Raw genomic sequence first — 20,482 nt, forward strand, 5'->3', positions numbered from 1 at the left:
GCAGTAAGTAGATTTATAATTTGGAGTAAATTTAATGGATCTTTCACACCAGGAAAGGTTTACCACTGTTCCCATGCTTTCTCCATTTGTAGATAATGGGTCTTTCATTTTGGTTTACTGGAATCCCAAAGCCTTAGAAGTGGATTTGTAAGCATTTCCAGACTGACAGAGTTGAATGATTTTGTTTTGCTTCTCTTCTAGGGTTTATTTTCAGGCCATTTATGTAGGCGATTTGAAGTCTTTTAAGTCTTCATGTTAGAAGCGTTACATTTACCGTAAGTGGTCTCTTGATTATTCAAGTCAGGCAGTAATGAGACCTGGTTGTGGCTCAAACTGCACATATGTGGTTAATCACATACGCGCAGGTTGGCTTGACTAGCTTTTTTCCTTCAATGTATGAAATTCATTTGATGACAGAAGATACTTAGAATATCTTTTGTCTCGTGTAAGTATTTGTTTGGTGAGCTGAAATATTTCAGTGTGACAGAGAATTTAAAAAATATGTAATTTCAAGAGACTTTATTTTGAATCTAGTTTCTTTATTTGACAGTCTGGGTCAGCAATTGGCTTTGTACCTTGGAGTAAAGTTTACAGAAACATTAAAAAACATCTGTAACAATTTAGAATGTTCCATTTTGTCTGCAACTTCTTAAACAGCCCTGAAGGATTTACATCAGATCTGAAGACAGATGTATAATATAAATAACACTACTAATTAAAAGGGTACTCTTGACCTAGATTACTCAACCATGTTTATGTGTTTCAATGTAAGGTGAATTGTAGGGAGAAATTATGCATTTAAGCCTGTGAAGCAGCCAATGTTTGTGTATCATTGTCTTCATCCTGGCTCTTGGGATGTGCAAGGCAGCTTCATTCATCAGCCACTGCTGGCATATCTAGGTGAAGCAACCACCTTGCCGTGCAGCATTTAATAAGAATAACACTCTCACCCACATGCAGAGTATTAATTGTCCGTATATACATATATGTATCCAGTAAATCATTTGAACAGTATGTTAATAGACTGCAGCTATTTTGTCTGCATCTGTTTGATTTTTTCTTTGCAGTACACTAGTCATCTGATTTAGCATCATACTGTTTTTTTCCCTCAAGTACAGCATGCATCCCTACTGAGCAGTGCAGGTCCATTATTGTTGATTTGAGATAATAGGGTCTGTCAGTCAATACTGCCTTTCTATTTTTATCAATAATTCATGTCTACAGGTACATTTCCTGCAGTCAAGGATAATATAACTCCTAACACTCTGTTTTACACTAGTCACTGACTGACTCTTCAAATCCGAGAGGGAACTGTCAGTATGCAGTGCCTCGCAAATGCATTCAATACCCTTTATGCTGATTCTCTCAAAGAAAACCCTGTGCGATCAATGGCCTTCAGAAGTAACCTAATTTATATAGAGACCAGTCCAAATACGTAGATGTAATCTGATGCAGCAGCTCTTTGAGGTAGAGAATATTAGTGAACAAACATCATAAAGACCAAGGACTACAACGGGCAGGTCAGAAAGAAGAAGTTTGGAGCACATTTAAGCTTTGAGCATCTCCCAGATCCTCTATCTAACATCAAAATATGGAAAAAGCATGACTAATCTGCAAACTTTGAAGGAGCTGCAGAGATCTACAGGTCAAGTGGGAGAGTCTGCTGATGAGACAACTATTTGTCATGCACCTCTAATATAGCTTTCATGTGAGAGTCCTGTTGAAAGAAAGTCAACAAAAGTCCAAGTTTGCTCCATCCCCTTTAAATCACATAGGAGACACCGCAAACAGGTAGAAGGTGCTTTGGTAAAATAAGGACAAAACGGAGCAATTTGGTGAACATGCAAGGCACTACGTCTGGTGGAAAGTCAATAATGCATGCCGCTCTGCGCACAATCTGGGGAACTCTTTTTTTCAGCGGGAACAAGGAAGCTGGAAGCTGGATGGAGCTACAGTAGATACAGCGGTGTGAAAACTGTATTTAGCTCCATCTGGCTTACATTCAATTCATGTATCAATTTCCTTCAGCTTTACTATTATGCACCATTTTAAGTTAATCTCTCACATAAATCCCAATAGAAAAACATCAAGAGTTGTAGTTTGAGTGTGATAAAATAAAGGTTTTTCCAATGAACATTTGTGGAGCACTTTTTGGAATAAGTCTGCAAAATAGTTGCAACTGTTTTGCCACTTTTATGCAGAAAGATATGATAAATCAACATACCTACACAAAATTATGAAGCATTGCAAACCAGTAATATTTACTGCAAAGGTTCGGTTGTTCTTTGCTTGTGTTCTTCTTACATATATAAAAAGCATACATGTAATACAACGAAAACATCTTAGTTTCAACTAACTTTACATTTTCCAGTGGGTGTAAAATGTAGCAGGATCCACTAATAGCTACATGGAAGTTGGAGTGGAAGCACCTGCAGATTGTGCTGACTCCTGGGTCTGCCCTCCTCAGTGGAACCATTGGAGGGGTAATGGATCCATAAACAGCCTCATGGGTAACACTTGGCAAATATGCAGCTGAGCTACTAAGGACTGTATATTGGAGCTGAACATACCCAGCTAACATACTTGTGGGTGTACACAAAGCAAAGAAAAAATCTTTAGGAGACGAGAAACAATCAATGAATTTATGCCTGTCCTTACTGGCTCTGTATGCTATAGTTTCTTTAATGGGAAAATCCCAGAAATGTGGGTCATTCTAAAATTGCAGCTTAAATATTAAGCTTTTCAACTTATATCACAACACTTATATAGATTATAATAGCTTTGCAACAAGACTTAAACTTTTCTACATAAAGTCTCATTAAAACAAAGAAACAAAAAATAATCACAACAGCAACAAAAACTGCAGAGACATGCATTGCTTTTAGCTTGAATTGCTAACACCAGTTAGCCTGGCCGCCTGAAAATGTCAGAAAATTTAAGTTTTTTGACATGAAACATGGCAAGAGTTGGGTTAAAAGTTGATCCTAGAGGCAGTTTTTTTTTTATTTAGAGGTAAGTGGATAATTTATTATGGGTTTAGTTGTTCTTGAACCATAGTTTGCAATCCTGTTATGCAGCTATTCATTCACTTGCACCTTATTTAGGTGTACCTTCATCGTACCCGTCCGAATTTTTTTTTTTCTTCATTCAGAACAATGATAATTCTTTTATAGGGGGGGAGTCCATCTGAGATTCTGATATATATGAAATCATTTTGTGCAAATATATCCATGCACAAATCTCCTAACATTATGCTGTTTCGGTTTGAGATCTGATGACTATGAAGGCTTTCGATGTATGGTGAACTCATTATCATGTTCAAGAAACCAATTTACAACCATTTGAGCTTGGTACATTATCATTCTGAGAACAGCTATCAGACGAATGCTATACTTTGGTCATAGAGGAGTGGACATAAGTACCAATAATCAGGTAGGCTATGGTTTTTAAACAATGTGTAATTTGTGCTAAGTGGCAATGAGTGTGTCTGGAAAATATCCCACATGCCATTATACCACCCCAACCACCAGCCTGGATCCTTAATTAGATCCATGCTTTCATGTTTACTCCAGATTTAGACCCTGTTATCTGAATGCCACAGCTGAAATAGAGACTTATCAAACCAAACCACATTTTTAAAGTTTTTATTGCCCAGTTTTAGTGAGTCTGTCAGTGAGTCGGTTTGATGGGAGCGACACCTGCGGTCTTCTCTTCAGTAGATCATCTACTCAAAGGCTTGACATTCTTTGATTGACCCAAGTGGGCTTTGAAAGCCTAAATGCTTTGAGTTACTCTCACCGCTCAATCTCAGACATCTTGTCAAATATACCTGCTTTCCTAAGTTAACCTTGTGACTGTTAATGTCACATCCCATCTAATGGGATGTGACCCAACAAGTGAATGAAAACCAGAAGACTCTGATGGTGTTGAGTGAGTCTGCAGGTATGTAAAGAAGCTCTGGGCAAGTGAGTCCTGTCAAAAAATAATGTACACGTTGGTGCACTTCAGTCTTCCCATCAATTGAGTTGCAAGTGGAATCTCCCACTCGGAGAGTGTTTACTGGAAGAGGCGTTTGCTTTCCTTCACTGCTCCACATCCAAAGCATCATTGACAACAACCATCTTTGACTGTTGAAACCTGACCTCCGGTAAACACCCTGCGCCCTAGATAAGCGGATTAAGCAGATTACATTTCCTGTTTGAAAGAAACGGGAGAGAACTCTATAAAAATAATATTTTTATTGATTCCAGCTTGTTTGAGCAGTGTGTAATGTAGCTGAAAGGAAGTTCAAGTACATTCCAACTAAAAGAAAACAATAACCCTCGGACACGCTATCCAATACTACAAATTACCCAAACTCTCACCTACTGGTACAACTCTTATCTGACATAAGTGAGAAATTAGCCCTGGATTGTTCTCAAAAGAACAGCAGGCAGTGCTCAGTGCTGAAATACAATGCAATGTACCAAAAGAGAGGACACAAAACAATAAAATAGATTGAAACCATTGCCAATTGGCTCAGTGTTGTTAGCTTCAATTATGTTCAACCAGAACTGTTCTCATATATAATGAGTTCTGCTTGCAACCATCTGCTATGTTGATATCATACATCTTCAAATAAATCCCAGCAATGGGTACAAAAATGGGATGGGAAATCATTTTCAGGCTGTTTTTTTTCTGATGCAATAAGCCATGGCATATCATGCTAAGAACTAGAAGTACTCAGGCTTTACAAATCACCAGTCTAGTTTTAGAGTCCAGGAGTCAGGGTCTCTTGTTTATTAATCTTCATTTAGGATGCCGTGCAAGTTTCCGAGTACATGACGTGGCTGCTGAAAGTTAAGAAGGAATAAAAGAAAATAGAATAGGCAACAGCGTATGTTCTCTGTGAGGGTGTTCATGTGCCCATGGTGCAAATGAGAATGACAATGATGAGGATAATAGCCACAATGGTGGCAATGAGGGCAACCAGCTTGCATATCTTGAGTCGGCGGAGGTTGGCTTCTTTACGCCTGAGCAGACCGTCGTAGCCTGGAGTGTAGATGTCATCCATCCAGAACTCCATGTTGTTGGGGTTCAGAGACTCCTGACCCTGAAAAATAAAATGCTACTTGTTTTTTTCTTTATTGACAGACTAAATTACTGATGTCTTAAACCAGGTACTATGTAACAAAGAGAATATCAATAAATGCTTGTAGCACTTATAGAGTCAATATTTCCTACCTGTAGGTCCAAAGGGGAGATTCGTGCCTCTCTGTCATCGACTGTCCATATGGCTCTCCCTCTTCCCTCAGCCAGTCTGGGGTCAATGACCTTCCCAGACCCAAGCCCCCCTGTTAAGCTGTTATCTTTGTGACGGAACAGGGACGAGTTAAACACTTGTTCCACCATGCTGGCAGGCTTTTGGGAAAGCAGGTTAGTAGTGCTGTCTGACTGATCTCCCTGGAATAAAAAACAAACCAAACATAGATTTTAGATAAATCAAAAGTAAAAGCAACTCATTTTTTTCAATTTAATCTTTCAAACATCCACGTAATGAACATAATGGACACGGATGGATACAATAAAAATGTGCAGATTATGCAAAAACAATTCTATTACTATTGAGAAACGTAAAAGATACATAGGTTGCACCACGATGCATTGTAGAAACTTATTAAAATATATCCTGTATTCTGCAGGCCATAAGTCACTAAAGCGCAAAAGACACACCAGTCAAAAAATGCAAATGTGGGCCCATTTCTTGAGCTTTGGCCGTCTTGCCAGCCTGTGTTTAACTTTCCGCACAACGGCAGATGGAAATGTTAAATCCTGAGCTAATGTCAGTCAGTATGAATTTATGCTATGTCAAAACATGTCATGGAGATAAAAACAAAACCTGTATAAGTTGTAGGATCAGCTAAATTATGAAAAAAAAGTGTTGCTTACAGTCTGTAAAACATGGTATATAAGTTGACTGAGATAAGCAGAAGTTTTTTACCTGTCTGATTTTTCTTTGCGATGCTTTACCATCTTTATTTTTTGAAAATGACACCGACCAGTCTCTTGCAGAATTAGGGATGTTCAGTTGTTTGCTATCAGAGGGACTTTTATCGTCAAGCTGGGTTTTGGAGGCACGAAGAGATGATGCGTCCTTCTTCCCTTCTTTCTGCCCTTTGGAATCTGTTTGACCTTTGCTGCTTTCCGTCTGATCTCCAGTGGTGTTCCATCGGCTCCAGTCCAGGCTACTTGTGCTGGTCCCTGGAAACAGATGTCCGGTTGCAGACAGTGGCTGAGGCTCTGATGAGTCAGAGGGAGTTATAGGGTGGCTCATAAAAGAGGACACGCCACTGAGAGGCTCAAGCCATCTATCACCTGTGCTTTCACCACCACCAAGGACAGGCTGCTGGATCTTTTCATCCAATCGCTGTAAAGCAGAGAGTACCTGAGAAATCTCAGCCTTCACATCATTCAGTGACTCCAGTTGTCTTTCTATTTGACTCATACGAAGCAACAACTTGCAGACGCTGGCCTTTAGCCCATCATCACTGCTCTCCAGGGAATGGAAAAGTCTTTGGAGTTGACCCAAGCGACCACGTCGGGCCTCAGGGGTGTCCTGGTTAGCAGTGCCATCGTTGGGGTGCAGCACTCCTGTGGATCCACACATGCTTATGTCATCTAAGAAGCGGAAGATTGCACTGATGTCATCCTCGCCAAACTCAGGGTCATCTAATGAAGTCATGAAAGAGAGGCGATCAGCGTGGACCAGGCTCCGGAGTCTCCGTGGATCCGGTGGGTCAGTCTGTGTTGCCTGAGCCTTTAGCTTATCACCTCCACTTGGCAGTCCACTATCTACACTCTCACCTCCTGAGGACCCACTTATAGCAGGGGTAGATCGCCTTGGAAGTTGTGCTGTCTGTGATTCCATCCCCATATCGATGCTGCCAATGCCTATCCGGTCCTCCAGACTGTGGCTCTTATTACTCCAGATGGCTCTCTGTGTCTTGGGCGGTCGAAGGTGTCGAGGAGATGGCTCTGGCATTGAGCCTGGTCCAAAATAGGTTGAATCCTGCAGATCATCAAAGCTCTCATGTTTAGCTTTGGCACGCTGTTCAGGTGACACATGAACTGCTGTAGGCGATGGATAAGGATTTGGGATCATTTCAAAGCTGTGATTGTCAAAGCCTGCATGACCTGATTTAGGACTAGGAGATTCACTGCTGACTGTCACCTGTGGTATCAGAGGAGGCTGGTTGTGGAAGTCCTTCCTAAAGGTGCTTCTCTTCTGGTCAACCGATGATCCCGGTTCAGCTTCAAACACCTCCATTGCTGCAGATTCTCCACTCGACTCACTGTCCGTTTCCAGAGGCAGGTAGATATTCTTCATTACCTCATTAAGATTTGGACTGCTGGAGTATGAGTATGTAGTGTGAGGCAAGTCAAAAGATACAGCCCTCGTCCGGGCGGGAGGGGAGGACACAAATGAAATGGGATCCGGGGGAAGACTTCCGCGCTTGCGAGCAGAATAATTTGATTTTGGAAAAAGCAAGTGCTGGTCGATGGGCCTCCCACTGAAGTCAATGTGAGTGCTTGCTCGTTCTCGACCAGGAATGTTCAAGGGGTGTAAACCAGGCAGATTGGGACCAGGCGACTGGTCGACAGGGATTACTGTCTGGGCTCTCATTGGATGGTTGCTTTCAGAGACCCCACCTGTCATCTGAATGAGATTGAAGATAGTCACAATGTCTGCAGCGACCCCTATGGGTGAAAGTCCCTGGCCTCTGGTGGAAACCCGATCTCGGAACAGCGTGGCGGGGAAACAGGGATCCCTGCTGGCGGCAGCAAACAGTAAAGCCCTGAGCTCGACGAGGTGCTCGAGGTCGAAGCGGGTGCTGACCATGCGACAAAGGTCCTGGAATGTCAGCCACTGCCGCATGTTGGCCAGCTCCTCCAGGATGCCCAGGAGGACCACAGGATATTCCTGCTGCAAGTCAGCCATTGGAGCTCACCTGTTAGGAGAGCAAATAGTAAGCAAAAAAATAAATAACAGGTTGTAGCTTAATCTTGAAAGACTTTTCCTTTAAACTGTGCTTAGCGTAACTAATCATAACAAGCCCTTTTGTTGTAAATGACAGCCAAAAAGAAGCGGCCACCAATAATCGAAATGACACAAACTTCTCTATTGCTTAATTAGCAATATTACAGTAGCAGGTTTAACTAAAACATAATAATCAGTAGAATGTTTAATTTCCCTACTCTGCAGGTTTCTTTCAGCTATAATGCATCAACTGAATTTATACAGCAACCTTCTAAGCAGGAAAAATGCCTTTCTCAGATGGAGTGAAGGAGCGACCTTATTTTGTGGTCCTAAAATAACTGGTCATCTGATTTAATGACGCCGTCACACTGCGCACATCTTTACCTCTCTGGACATCTTTATTCCACTTAACTCTGTTAACAGCTCCGGGCCATAAGTGCCACTTTGCAAGTGTACCATATAATGATGATGATTATTTGATACTGTATTTAAAGACAGCATAAGTTTAATTAGAACAAGCCATTACATCCAACATTTAATGAAGGTACATCAACACGTTTTTTTGTTCTAGGACATCACTGAAAATCCAATAGAAGTTGTAAACATGCAGCAACTCTAGCTCCATTTACTTGCGTCTATTTTTACTCACCTGAATCTACTGGCAAAGATTTAAAGCCACTCTTGGATCCATCAACAAAATCCACATTAGTGTGTTTGCATAGTCCAAGTAGCTCTGGCTGGGTCGGCTCATCATCCCCTCACGGTCCCTTCTCCGGTTTTCTCAGATTGTGAAAGCGAGAAGCCCAGAGCCCAGGCAGGAGAGGAGAAAATTAGAAATCAGGTCATCTTCCCACAAGTCCCTGCAGGCCCCAGAGGGACCTCAGAATACATCCAAACGGTTTCCCCTCATCACAGATCAGCAGCCGCGACACTTGCAAAGGCGATCGTACGAACACATCTAACTGAACCCGCATAGATAATCTTGGCAGGTCAACGCGGACGTGTGAGTGGATCTGGTCTACATTTTCTCAGGGTACCATAACAAAAGCTGGTTATGGGTGCAAGCTTAGCAATACAATTAAAGGGGCAGATGAAAAATTGATGGTTGTTAATTGACACACATAAAACATCGCCGCTGACAGGAAACACAAAGGTCTGGGCTAAAATTTCCCACTAGATTCCTGCACACAGAGATGTCTGCCAGACTCCCAGACTTTTCACTATTACTCTGCATTATCATCCATAAGGGCTTGTACTTAAAACTCCATTAGAGCAAGAAAAAGGGCGAGGCTTTCATCGTTGAGTAGCAGCACTCTGCTACAATCAGGAAGGACATCTCTAATTCATCTAACAACTCGCCGAGAGGGAGGCCAGGGTATCCATCATCTCCATGCACTCAAGAATCAATGCAGTGAACGAGCCACGGTACGGGTGTCAGTATGGCCAGCAATGCATTAGTGTCAAATCCGTTGTATTGCAGTTTTAATGGCAAGACGAGTAGAAGAAGAAACAGAGCTTGACAAGATCAGTCTACTTCATTATTTTCGACTTTTATTGTTTCCTGGTAGAAAAAAAATACATCCAAACAAAGGATAAACTTAATTAACCTAATTGACATAAACCAGTTCAGTCCAGTTGGTATAAAAATATCAATACTATACAAGTACTCCAATTGTCCTGTAGGAATTTCAGGAGAGATGAAACTCTCTCTCTTCTTTCTTCTTTGGCTTTGATTTCATCACAGGAGTTGCAAACAGTGGAGTCAAAGAAGGATTCAAGGCTGGGTCTAATGCTGGGTTCAGGGCCAGAAGGTCGAGTATCTTGGTACTCTGTTCACCTGCTGAAAAACAACATGTGATGAAAGACAACAGAAAATACTGGTAGGTTCACCAGTTTGACATTCATACTACTCCCACATCTTTAAGTCCTGGTCACAGGATTACAGATAAAGTGCTGGGATGACTGGATGTTTCTCCAGTTGTATGAATCACTGCCCGTTTGTTGATGCAAACTGGAAACTAAACAAGCTTCATCCATCATTGCTTTAACGCAGTTGTAAAACTACAGGTGGTAAGCTGTAAACAGCATGGTTGTTGAGCAGCAGAATGTAGGCTGGCTACCATACACACTTTCAGCAAATCGTTTAAGGGTCTGAAGAATAGAAGATTTGGTGATAACCCCACAACAATGATTCAGAAATGCCAAAATAGTTCTAAAGTGGATTGTTTTAAAAGACACAATTTTTTTTTAAAAATGAGCCTGAAAAAGAATGATAAAAGGAAAAGATAGCCCAAAGAATATCCGAAAAGCTTTCAAAAACTTTATGTTCAACGTGCCCGTTTAACGTACCGTATTTTCCGCACTATAAGGCGCACCTTCAATGAATGGCCTATTTTAAAACTTTTTCATATATAAGGCGCATAGAATAGACGCTTCAGTTTGGGTTGCCAATTTGTTCCGCACTCTATTATTACACATCCACATTTGTAAAGAAGTGGTCCCCGAGTACTTAATATAGTAGGCTGCCCCAGTCGTTGTTTCACTCACGGTGTTGGTGTTGCGATATTGTGCCCAACTGCTTTCTGGGTAACACAGACCAATTGACACGCTGCCGCCGCAGTCTCTGTCTCTCTTTCCCCGCCCCTCCGCCCCCCCCCTGGCTTTAAATGTAGTATCAAACTTTATTAACAAACCAGCGTTCTGACAACTATCCCAGCATGCACTGCGCGCTTCTTCTTCTACGGGGGAAAATGAAATCGGCGGCTGCTTACCATAGTTGCTAGACCTGTATTAGCTCATTATTGGTCCATATATAAGGCGCACCGGATTATAAGGCGCACTGTCGGCTTTTGGGGAAATTGAAGGTTTTTAGGTGCGCCTTATAGTGCGGAAAATATGTTAGGTTAAATTCTGACATCTTCAAGGGTATGCTGCAAGATTTGATTCATCCAAGAGTCCAATTATCCAACATTAAAGGATTCTCTCTGCAAAGTTTCAGGCGAGAGCTCCATATTATACTGAATTTCAGTCGTCTTCGCAATATCCATGTGTGCATTATTACAATTGCAAGATTGCTCAGATGCTATACTTGTCAGGATATTATAGTTGAAGTGTCAGGCATGCAAATCCAGCAAATCTTTGATATATTTGACCAGCTGGATGGAGTCTCACTGCTAAAACCTGATGTTTACCTCTAGTGCTTGAGATGCTACAGCTAACGGAAGAAAGTGGAGAAGTTGTCTGATCTGATGGTAAAGGAAGGAAATTATCCAAAAAAAATATGGATGAATTGATTTTATCATTGCACCTCATATCAGTAGTATCACAATGAAATACTTTCTTGATATTGTGTGTGCCCTAGTTTGGACAACAGAAATAAAAATATCAGACAGTGTTTAAGTACATGTCACTTGTGGCACAAATAGCAATGAAATGATATTTACATTGTCACCGACCAAGTAGTCACTCTATTTAAGTCCTATTTAGATACACTCTACTGCTAAAGACAAAAACTTAATATGGACACAAAATGAAGAAAAGTGGATACTTAGTTTCAATACTTAAAAACATGGTTTTACATTGTTCATTTCTGAACCTTTACATTCGACATGAACATAGCAACCAAAAACCTTTACACCAATATCCAGAAATAATCAGGATTGCCTAAATGTGTTTCTGTGTGTGGCAGAAAGAACATAAATTCTCTCAATGTCAGAATGACCTTAAACTTTCTTACCCCTGGGTAAGATTGCTTACCAGAGTTGTCCTCCTCGCTGCTGGACTTCTGGTCTGCACTGTGGACAGAAACGCGGGCTACCGCTGCCAGCTCGGTAATGAAGCTTTCTTCTGCCTCCTAATGGATGCAGACAACACAGCGCTCTCAATCAGCATCGCTGCAACATAAACAAATTCACTCACCTGGCGACAAATAGAAAATTACAGTGCCACACCAACCATTAACTGGGCTTTGATCCGCTCCATGCTTTGGTCCAGCTCTACTTTTTTCTTCCTCAGCTCCTCGTAAATCCTCTCCTGATCCAGATGACTTTTCTCAAGGAGCGTTTTTTTATTCAGCTCCACCCTAACCATGCATGAAAACAAGCGCAAAGAGTTAATTATTCTTATTTACTTAACATAGTCCATCTAAAATTGTAACTACTGTTTGCGTTTTTCTACACTGCCTCTCAAAATACCTTCTTTTCCATTTTATCCAATCACAACAGCAAACTTCAATATACTTTAGTGTGATTCTATGCTACAATTTTGCTCTATCACATAACAGATCTCTTAAAATCCACTATGATGGTCTTGATTAACACAATAATTCCTCTGATGAACTCTACTACCTTTGCTGAAACTCTGCAGAGGCGGGTCTCTTGCCCCAGTTCACAAGTTCTCTCAGCAAAGCTCTGTTCAGCTGGCTCCTGCCATCTTTCCTCTTATTCATCTCTGAAAAAGTTTGCAAAAACAAAATGAAATAGTCAAGCGTCTTTTTTATTTTTCGGTTTAGCAATAGCGTTTTATGCATACGGCAGCCTGCGCAAAAAGGCAGAAAATCAGTTGATATACAACAGACATCAGAACATTTAGATCAAGAAGCTAAACGTCATGCCGGTAAGGCAATCCTACCATGGTTTATGTTTGACTGATCCAGATTACTAGAAATATCTCGTAGGTCAGAGTAATAGATGTGAACCAACGCCCTGAGAGAATCTTTGGTCAAGTAGACGCTCTCTGCTGCAGCCTCAGTCAGGTGTTGCTAAGGTGAAGGAAAAAAAAAGGAAATTAAAACCTGTTATGTTCTGTATTTTGGTTGGCACCAATTACTCCTACTCTCAGATTAAGATGGTCAAACAAGCCCCTACTCTCAGGCTCGGGTCGTGTTTAGAGGAACTCTGTGACTGTGTGGGCACGGCCTCCATCTTGTGATGGACGGCATGGCTGAGGGCGTTGCCTAGCGCCAGCTGCGCGTGGCTCTGAAGAAGCTCCGTGGCGGCTTCCAGCTCAGACAGGAACTCCTGCTGGAGGTTGTTCTCCAGTAGCTTGCTTTCTGGACCCAGGTGCCTCTCTGCGAGGCTGGCCCTGCTGTTCTGTATGGAGACAATCGGGGGAATTAAGACGGTGTTTCATCCCAGTGGATGAAAAGTAGGTGGTTCAATTGTTTCAGACAGAGATGCATCAAGAAATTGAAGACCGACCGCAGGCTAGAAACTAAAAGTCCAATTTCTTTTTTTTTTCTGGTCTGTGAACACATCGTTTGTAAGTGCAACCAGAGCATGCATCACTTTTCCTACCTTGAGAGCTGAATCAACACAGGGTTGGGTTTTACTGGGCTCTTCCACTAGCAGAGCTCTGAAGTCAGTCTGAGAGAGCACCTTTAGTTTGCAGAGCCTCATCTCTTTCAGCAGCTGCAGACTGAAGTGCCGGACAGTAAAGGACCGCTCCATCAGCAGCGAGAGGTGCTTGTGTTTCTTCTCTATCAGCTTCCCTATGTCACTAAGAGAAAAATCATGCAGCATTAATAAGGGAACATATCTACACCGGGAAAAAAAAAACCTCTACCGTTAATTTAAATGTGCGTTTATGTGGATCTTCAGTGTGGTTGCAATGCTGACATGCCCCCCCCAAGCCCCCCAAGTTTCACCTGCTAAGAGTGTAGCTCTGTCTGGCCACCATAGCTTGAATGATTTCCATCTGCTGTTCACCCAGATGTTTGAGACAGCACTGCCCCAGAGCCATCCCTTCAATCCACACCTACAAAAAGGACAGACTGCGTTTCAAGCTCTGTGAAGGAGCGAATTAAGATGAAAACTAGATAGATTCATAATTTTCTTCACAGGAATTCGGCTGCCAAGGAGACATTTGATTCACAGCCTGGTGTCTACCTGCTGATCCTTCTCCAGTTCTGTCCTGATGTCGTCCAGCTGCTGCCTGGCGGTGCTCTCTGCCTGCTGCAGCTGATCAGCCAGCTCCTGCTCCACTTCCAGCCATAGACTCTCACAGCGCTCAGCAGTGAGGTTCAGCTGAGTGGGAACAGAGGCCAGAAAGATGTCCCTGGCTATCTCACTCAGCCTGTTTGACCAAAGGGCCCGAAGTTTCTGGAGGCGCAGGATTACTCATCAGCATAAGCACACACATATACAATACACAGAGTAGGTAGGTAGACTGAGTGACACAGCTGCACATTTATAACATGTTAAAAATAAAAATCTTCAACACCGACTTGCAATAACATGCAATGACCAATCATGAGAAATTTTTTTTTATATATATTGTTTCATAAATCTACTAACAACAAAGCTGAGCTTTAGTTTATATTAAGAGCTTCCCCCCTTTTTTATCCAGCTATTAGCATGCAGGACCAGTTTTAGTTTAGTGTGAAGTATGGTAGAAATAACATAGAAACGCACCAATAAATTTTGTTGTGGCTAATTTCTAAATCTCTGTCTTGCCGATACCGACTTTTTGCGTATTTTGAGTAGTCTTAGAAAAAACAAAATTATTAACGCCATCAAAGAAATAGCAGACTTTAAAAAAGTCTCTCATCAACTCAAACTTCTGCACCAAATAGTTATTGTTGGCACACCTGGTAGTGTTAGGAACTGAAAGAATTTGCATGCTGTTGATGCTGTTTTTATGTATTCTTTATGTATAATCATTGTCCTTTCTTCTTTCTTCAAACAGTGTTAAGGCCCAAAGGTAAAGCTTCTGTCATATCGCTGAGTTACATTGTGGCTACCTTATAAACTATGAAGTGCTAGTAGAAAGTTATCTAGGAAGAGGAGGTTAAAACCCTTTATATCCTAAATTTAAAATCTCCGCCTGGATAGTTCTTTTTTTTTGCTTATTTTAATTGTATGCAGTTCTTTAAATGTCCTGTGAGTAAATATATTTGCCCATAGATCCATACCAACTAGAACTTTCAATATCTAGCCAGTCAGTTTCAGTTTCGCAATTTACCGTCTATTAAAAGATTGCTCCTCAGATTAATTTTGCTCCCTACTACGGCGGGAGTGAATTTACCGTAAAAACCCGATATTGGCTGGAGAGCGCAACGTCTCCCCTTTCAGAAACCGTTGGAATTTTTCAGATAGCGCGAAGTGTGGCAGAATTACGGTACTGCAACGTTAGCTGCACCATCGCCGTTAAAGAGCGTTGAAGAGCCTTGGTATTTCTATAAGTGTTTATAAGGGTTTTTTAACTTGAACCGATATCAGCCTCTAACAACCAACAACACCTACAGCTTATGGGTCAGCTCTTCATCACCAGCACACAATTTAACAACTCACAATTCAATTGCTTTACCTTCCAAAGGCTGCAGAGGGCGTCTGCAATTTTGTTATCCTGGTGCAACTCCAAATCAGAGATCTGCTTCCTTTGTCTCATCAGTAGCTCCTGGTAGATCTGAGGTCAGAGTTAGCTCAGAATCAGCTACAAGTTTCAATAAATACAGCTTTAAAAAAAGAAAAGTAAGGAAAAACAAAGCCCAACAGAAAATTATAACCCAGGAAACAGACAAAGTGTTCTAACAGAGGTTTGCTCCTGCAGGTCACAGCGAGTCAGTCCCAGCTCCAGAGCTTTACTCCTCTCATTCATCTGACTCTTCTGAAGTTTCTTCTTCTTGGACTCCTTTTTGCGGCACTTTTCAGTCACCAGCTCCCTTGTCTTCTTTGTACATTCTGTAAAATAAAAGCAGCAAACCTAAATCTATTTCCATAAATACAACATAAACAGGCTTCAATACAGGCAGAACATAGGAGTTTTAATTGAGCAATTAGCAACAGCTTCGCCTCTCCACAGTCATAAAAGTTAGTCATAAAAGTGACTAACTTTTATTACTAAAAGTTAGTCACTTTTAGTAATAAAAGTGACTAACAAAATCACTAAATGTGAGTAAAGAAATAGGTGATAAACTGCTGGTCGGCTATGTGCTTCAAATCCAGATTATGTTTAAACACTGTTGTCGTTTCATTGAATACCCATAGTGCCTGCAGGACAGTTTCACAAGAGGCTGCATAAGAATCTGGGAGACATTATTATGAATGACATTGTGTGCTCTCCTAAAATAACCTGGCCTTATTGGAGGAGCTAAAGAGAAATCCCAGAAAATGCTCTATTTTAAAAGAGTAGGTCCTTAAAGTTAGAAAAGTAGGCTGAATGTTGAGCACTGCAAGATGCAGCCAGAAAGGAGCAGAAATACACACACATTGTTACACTGATGCAGTTATCCTTTTATATTTTGGAGCCATTCCTCCATGACATGTTTAGGTTCTGCATCTTACCCTCAGTGCTCCGTTGAAGCCCTTCGGTCAGACCAGCCTGAATCTCAGAGAGAATAGTTTCCGCCGGGTTAAGCTTCGAGCTTTCGTCGTTCATGAGCTGCTCCAGTCTTGTGGCGATCAAACCCATTCTCAGAGTCACTTCCCACCTCAGCAAGGCAGGCTGGGACTGGACGAGCCCCGACAACTCCTCCCACCACAGCAACCTCTCCAATGTTCTCTAAAAAAAACATATGTACAAGGATTTGTACAAGTATTTTACAAATGAAAAATAAATTCCAGTGCCACAAACTGTCTTCAGAAGTTAGATAATGTCAGAGAGCAACGATCTATCCACTGCTAAAATATTGCAATCCACCAAAGCTGGTTGGCTGCACAAGGAGATCAGCCAAGAAAGCAATGCTGACTCTGGAGGAGCTGCAGAGATTCACAGCTCAGGTTGAAGAATGGATAAAATGTTAGAGATATATCCCGAAAAAAAAAACCTGTAGATGTAATAGCAACAATGAAGTATGAACTAAGTGGGGCTGAATACAAATGCATGCCACACTTTTCAGATTTGGATTTGCATGAAGCTTTGAGAACTAATTATTTTTTTCTTTTTTTCTTCCTGTTCACAGCTACGCACCCACTAGTGTTGGTCTCTCTCTGAAACTTTCAATATATATTTCTTTTTCTTGGAATTCATGAAGTGTGAAATTCACTCAAAATTTTAAGGAACCAGAGACTAAATAATTCCTCAAAGGACTAGTAATCTGATCCAAAAAAAGTATGAGACAAGAAAATGAATGACACCCCGACCAAAAACAATGCTGCGTTACCTTCAGATCAGCTTCCTGTAACGTTGTCAGATGCTCCTCTACTGTCAAGAGAGTCTGAACGACGGACAGGATGTCATCATGTGCTTCCTCAGGAGAGAAGCCGCTTTTCCTCCTCAAAAGAAGCTGACATAAATCCTCCAGTTGTGAGCTGAAACTTTTAGACTATGAAGACACAATAAAACGAGTCACACTCATCCTTTAAGCTATCTAGCAGATTTACGCCAATTTTTTTTTTGGGGGGGGGGAATCAGGGCTCCAGTTACCGTTTGAAGGTTGCGTTCAAGGAGATCTTTCTGAGCTCTCTCAATCTCCTCCAGGGAACAGAAAGCATCCTGGATCGTCTCTTTGGTGGTTTGGCCCGTTGCCAGCCGTTTTCTCAACTCATTCAGTTTCTTAAAATGAGAGATTCATTTCAATGCAACAAAATGAAGGCGTGGAACTGATTTTAAACATCTGTTTGTACCTTTTCTTGCATCAGAAGTGTATCCTTGGCGAAGTCCGCGTCGTTTTTGTCCTTTGGAAACCGAGTGCTGAATATAACTTTAAGCATCTGCAGGAAAATCTGAAGTGCGCAGTAAAACAACATGGTAATAATTGGCATCATTTGCGCATGTTTGTGGTGCATATTGACAAATTAATCTACCATCACAAGCTCACCAGATACTTTTCTTCCTGAAGCTGAAAGCTGCGCTGTTGCACTTCCTGCAAGGCCAAACAGTAGAGGCCGATCCTGCCTTCAAAGCTGTAAAGACAACATAGTTACCAGGATGCCGCGTTGTCTTGGTAACACATAACCTCCAGAAGGTGTGCGGCTCCCACCCGGTGTGTGTCAGTGTGTGGGGGTAGTGGAAGACTCTGGTGAAACTCTGGTTCTGCAGGCTCGTAGGGAGCTCCATGTTGGAGAGGAACTGACTGCTGTCGTTGTTGTCCTGCTCCTGGCTGAGAGACTCTCCGTCGGAGGATGAGGACGAGTCCTCATTAGGCATCGGCGGCAACTTTGATTGCTCATGGAGGGACGGGTTTGACGCGCCGTCTGCCAACGGCTGACGAGAAGATGGTGAAAAAGGATAAAAGAAAAATGATAATTTTGTATCGGTATTGCCATTAAAATGCATGCTAAACCATTCATAGCACCACTTTGGGACTTTGTGTAAGAGACCAAAACAAAGTAAAGCATAATTGTCAAGTGATAGGATTTGGCCATTTTCTTTCACAAATAAACATCCTGAAAAATGTGGCATCTGTTTCTATTCAAGACCCCTTAAATAATACTTTGCAGATACTATTATAAATAATCATCATAAAGAATAACTTGCTGCTTGGCTTTCACATTCTTCACTACCTACAAAATAACATAAAGTTAAATAATTTTGCCACTTAAATATCTTTCAGTAAACAGTATTTTGTGATCTTTTTGTTTCAGTATTAATGTTTTCTTCAAACAAAACTATGCTATTGCTTAAAGCACACGTTGCTTAGGTCGGGCCAAAAGAGTATTTTGGTAAAAAAAAATTAAATATTGAGGTTTTCAGTCGTGTGTGAGAAGACAGAAGAAGGACTTACTCTGTATTTCTGGTTGATTGGGTAAACCACCTTGGCTCTGGAAGCAAATGCAGCCACATCACTATTCATAGGAGGACACTTCTTTTCCTGCACATCGCACATGAACAATGGGAAAGTAACACTTCTAAAGATGTAGATATTGGTGCAAGAATGAATTAAAAATGAATTAACGATAAGCAATATGATATTAGATCATGGATTAGAACATATCAGCAAATAAATGTAGTAATTTCTTCAGCGGTTCACAAACTTGATACTCTTATCAGCTGATTATAAATGCATTATTGGTAATAAGATAGGTGACAACACAAGCAGCAACAAATATTAACACACTGATGTTTTTCTTTCTAAATACCGTATTCTTCTCTTTTGAGACTTCCAGTAAAATGCGTTTTCTATTCTTTTATTTTCAACCCTTTTCTATTCTGAAATGCTTAAAAATAATGACGCGAGTATTATTATTGACGGCCTTTATATGTATATGAGGTCACTCGGACATGCTGTTTGAGAGGAAGCCAGATAAGCACCTTGTCATTGGCGGAGCCACTCGGGGCCTCCTTCTCTCTGTTGCTGACACAGTCACTTTGATTATAGTCAATATTTCCAACATCAGGTTCCAGCAGCCTCCTTGCGTTGTAAACCTGCAGGAAGACGGGTAAATGTAGCCTTTTATGGTTAAAGGAAATCATTAAGGGGAATCGATTTGTGCTCACTTGTCTGGTCAACAACAGAGGCTTCATGCAGAAGACATAGAGGAGAGCTGCAGCCAGGATGCCGGACAGCCCTCCACACACTGCAGCCGCCGTCAGCAGTCCTGGATCCACATGCAGCGACTCGGCGACACTGACCAGAACATCGGTGCTGCATTCCGGAGACACTTCCGCCGTTGGCATTTCAGATAAGATTTAATCTACATAGACAGATCACGGACCTGGTCTGGGTTCATACTGTAACACCTCAAAAGAGCCGCAACTTCATCGCAGAAGCTGAAATCCTCGGACTCAAATCTTTCGTAGAAGACGTTCATGTTGTTTAAATTCTTTAAGTCACTTCAAAACTTTTTTGTTTCTACTTTACAAACAAGGTTCAAGCTGTAGTCGATGAACGGACCAGATTCACAAAGAGGAGTCAATGCACAAAACCCAACAAATTAGGTCTGAAATCTTAGGCGTGTTTTTTCAAAATAAAGGCACAAACAAATAGTGTGGATATGGCTTTCTGCTGCGATGGACTGGCGACCTCTCACTAGGGATAAGAGTGTGAGATGATGGATGGATGGATGGATGGATGGATGGATGGATGGATGGATGGATGGATGGATGGATGGATGGATGGATGGATGGATGGATGGATGGATGGATGGATGGATGGATGGATGGATGGATGGATGGATGGATGGATGGATGGATGGATATGGCTTTCTGCTCAGGGCAGCATAGGTGTGAAAAAAAAATTTAAATCATGATATATTATATATTCATATTTTCCAAAATATTTTCGATTTTTCACAGAATAAAGTAAGTCATTAATGATTTCATATTTTATGAATTGTGGCACTTTGTGATGCCATGTAGGTTTTCTATTTTCTATTTGTGTTTCATTCATTGAGAGAAATTATCCACCTTTTGTATATGCAGTACAAGCCTTATAGGCATTAGCTGTACACTTCAAAAGTAGATGACTCTGAAATTGGAATCTGATTAGGGCTTTTAATCCCAGAATAATTAAAAGGCTATTTACGTCTTTTTAATTAGTTTGAGCACCTGGAGCATTTTAGATAATCGTAAATACTAAGACTCAGC

General features: G+C 41.3%; 2 protein-coding genes across 3 annotated transcripts; both read right to left on the reverse strand.

Annotated features, from left to right (window-relative positions):
- Nucleotides 1–4,219: 4,219 nt before the first annotated feature.
- minar1 (membrane integral NOTCH2 associated receptor 1) lies at nucleotides 4,220–9,445 on the reverse strand. Its single transcript, XM_008409392.3, has 4 exons — nucleotides 8,667–9,445; nucleotides 5,981–7,988; nucleotides 5,224–5,442; nucleotides 4,220–5,092 (listed from the first exon to the last, which is right to left on the reverse strand). Exons 2-4 carry the CDS (start codon nucleotides 7,976–7,978, stop codon nucleotides 4,898–4,900), a joined length of 2,412 nt encoding a protein of 803 aa, XP_008407614.1. The 5' UTR covers nucleotides 7,979–7,988; nucleotides 8,667–9,445; the 3' UTR covers nucleotides 4,220–4,897.
- Nucleotides 9,446–9,546: 101 nt separating this feature from the next.
- On the reverse strand, nucleotides 9,547–19,816 carry evc (EvC ciliary complex subunit 1). 2 transcript variants are annotated; one of them, XM_008409394.3, is made up of 20 exons: nucleotides 19,394–19,816; nucleotides 19,208–19,321; nucleotides 18,681–18,767; nucleotides 17,937–18,160; nucleotides 17,775–17,859; nucleotides 17,581–17,679; nucleotides 17,381–17,509; nucleotides 17,118–17,279; nucleotides 16,300–16,516; nucleotides 15,548–15,696; nucleotides 15,323–15,421; nucleotides 13,903–14,115; nucleotides 13,662–13,771; nucleotides 13,312–13,513; nucleotides 12,883–13,107; nucleotides 12,647–12,776; nucleotides 12,364–12,466; nucleotides 11,972–12,098; nucleotides 11,774–11,870; nucleotides 9,547–9,854 (listed from the first exon to the last, which is right to left on the reverse strand). In XM_008409394.3, the coding sequence occupies exons 1-20, from the start codon at nucleotides 19,571–19,573 to the stop codon at nucleotides 9,706–9,708; spliced, it is 2,901 nt and encodes a 966-aa protein (XP_008407616.1). In that variant the 5' UTR covers nucleotides 19,574–19,816; the 3' UTR covers nucleotides 9,547–9,705. The 2 variants fall into 2 exon arrangements, with proteins under 2 accessions (XP_008407616.1, XP_008407615.1); XM_008409393.3 differs by having other exon boundaries at nucleotides 9,547–9,857.
- Between the last annotated feature and the right edge of the window lie 666 nt (nucleotides 19,817–20,482).

Source organism: Poecilia reticulata, chromosome 5, assembly GCF_904066995.2.
Source record: "Poecilia reticulata chromosome 5, P_reticulata-male-v2, whole genome shotgun sequence".
Taxonomy (NCBI): Eukaryota; Metazoa; Chordata; class Actinopteri; order Cyprinodontiformes; family Poeciliidae; genus Poecilia; species Poecilia reticulata.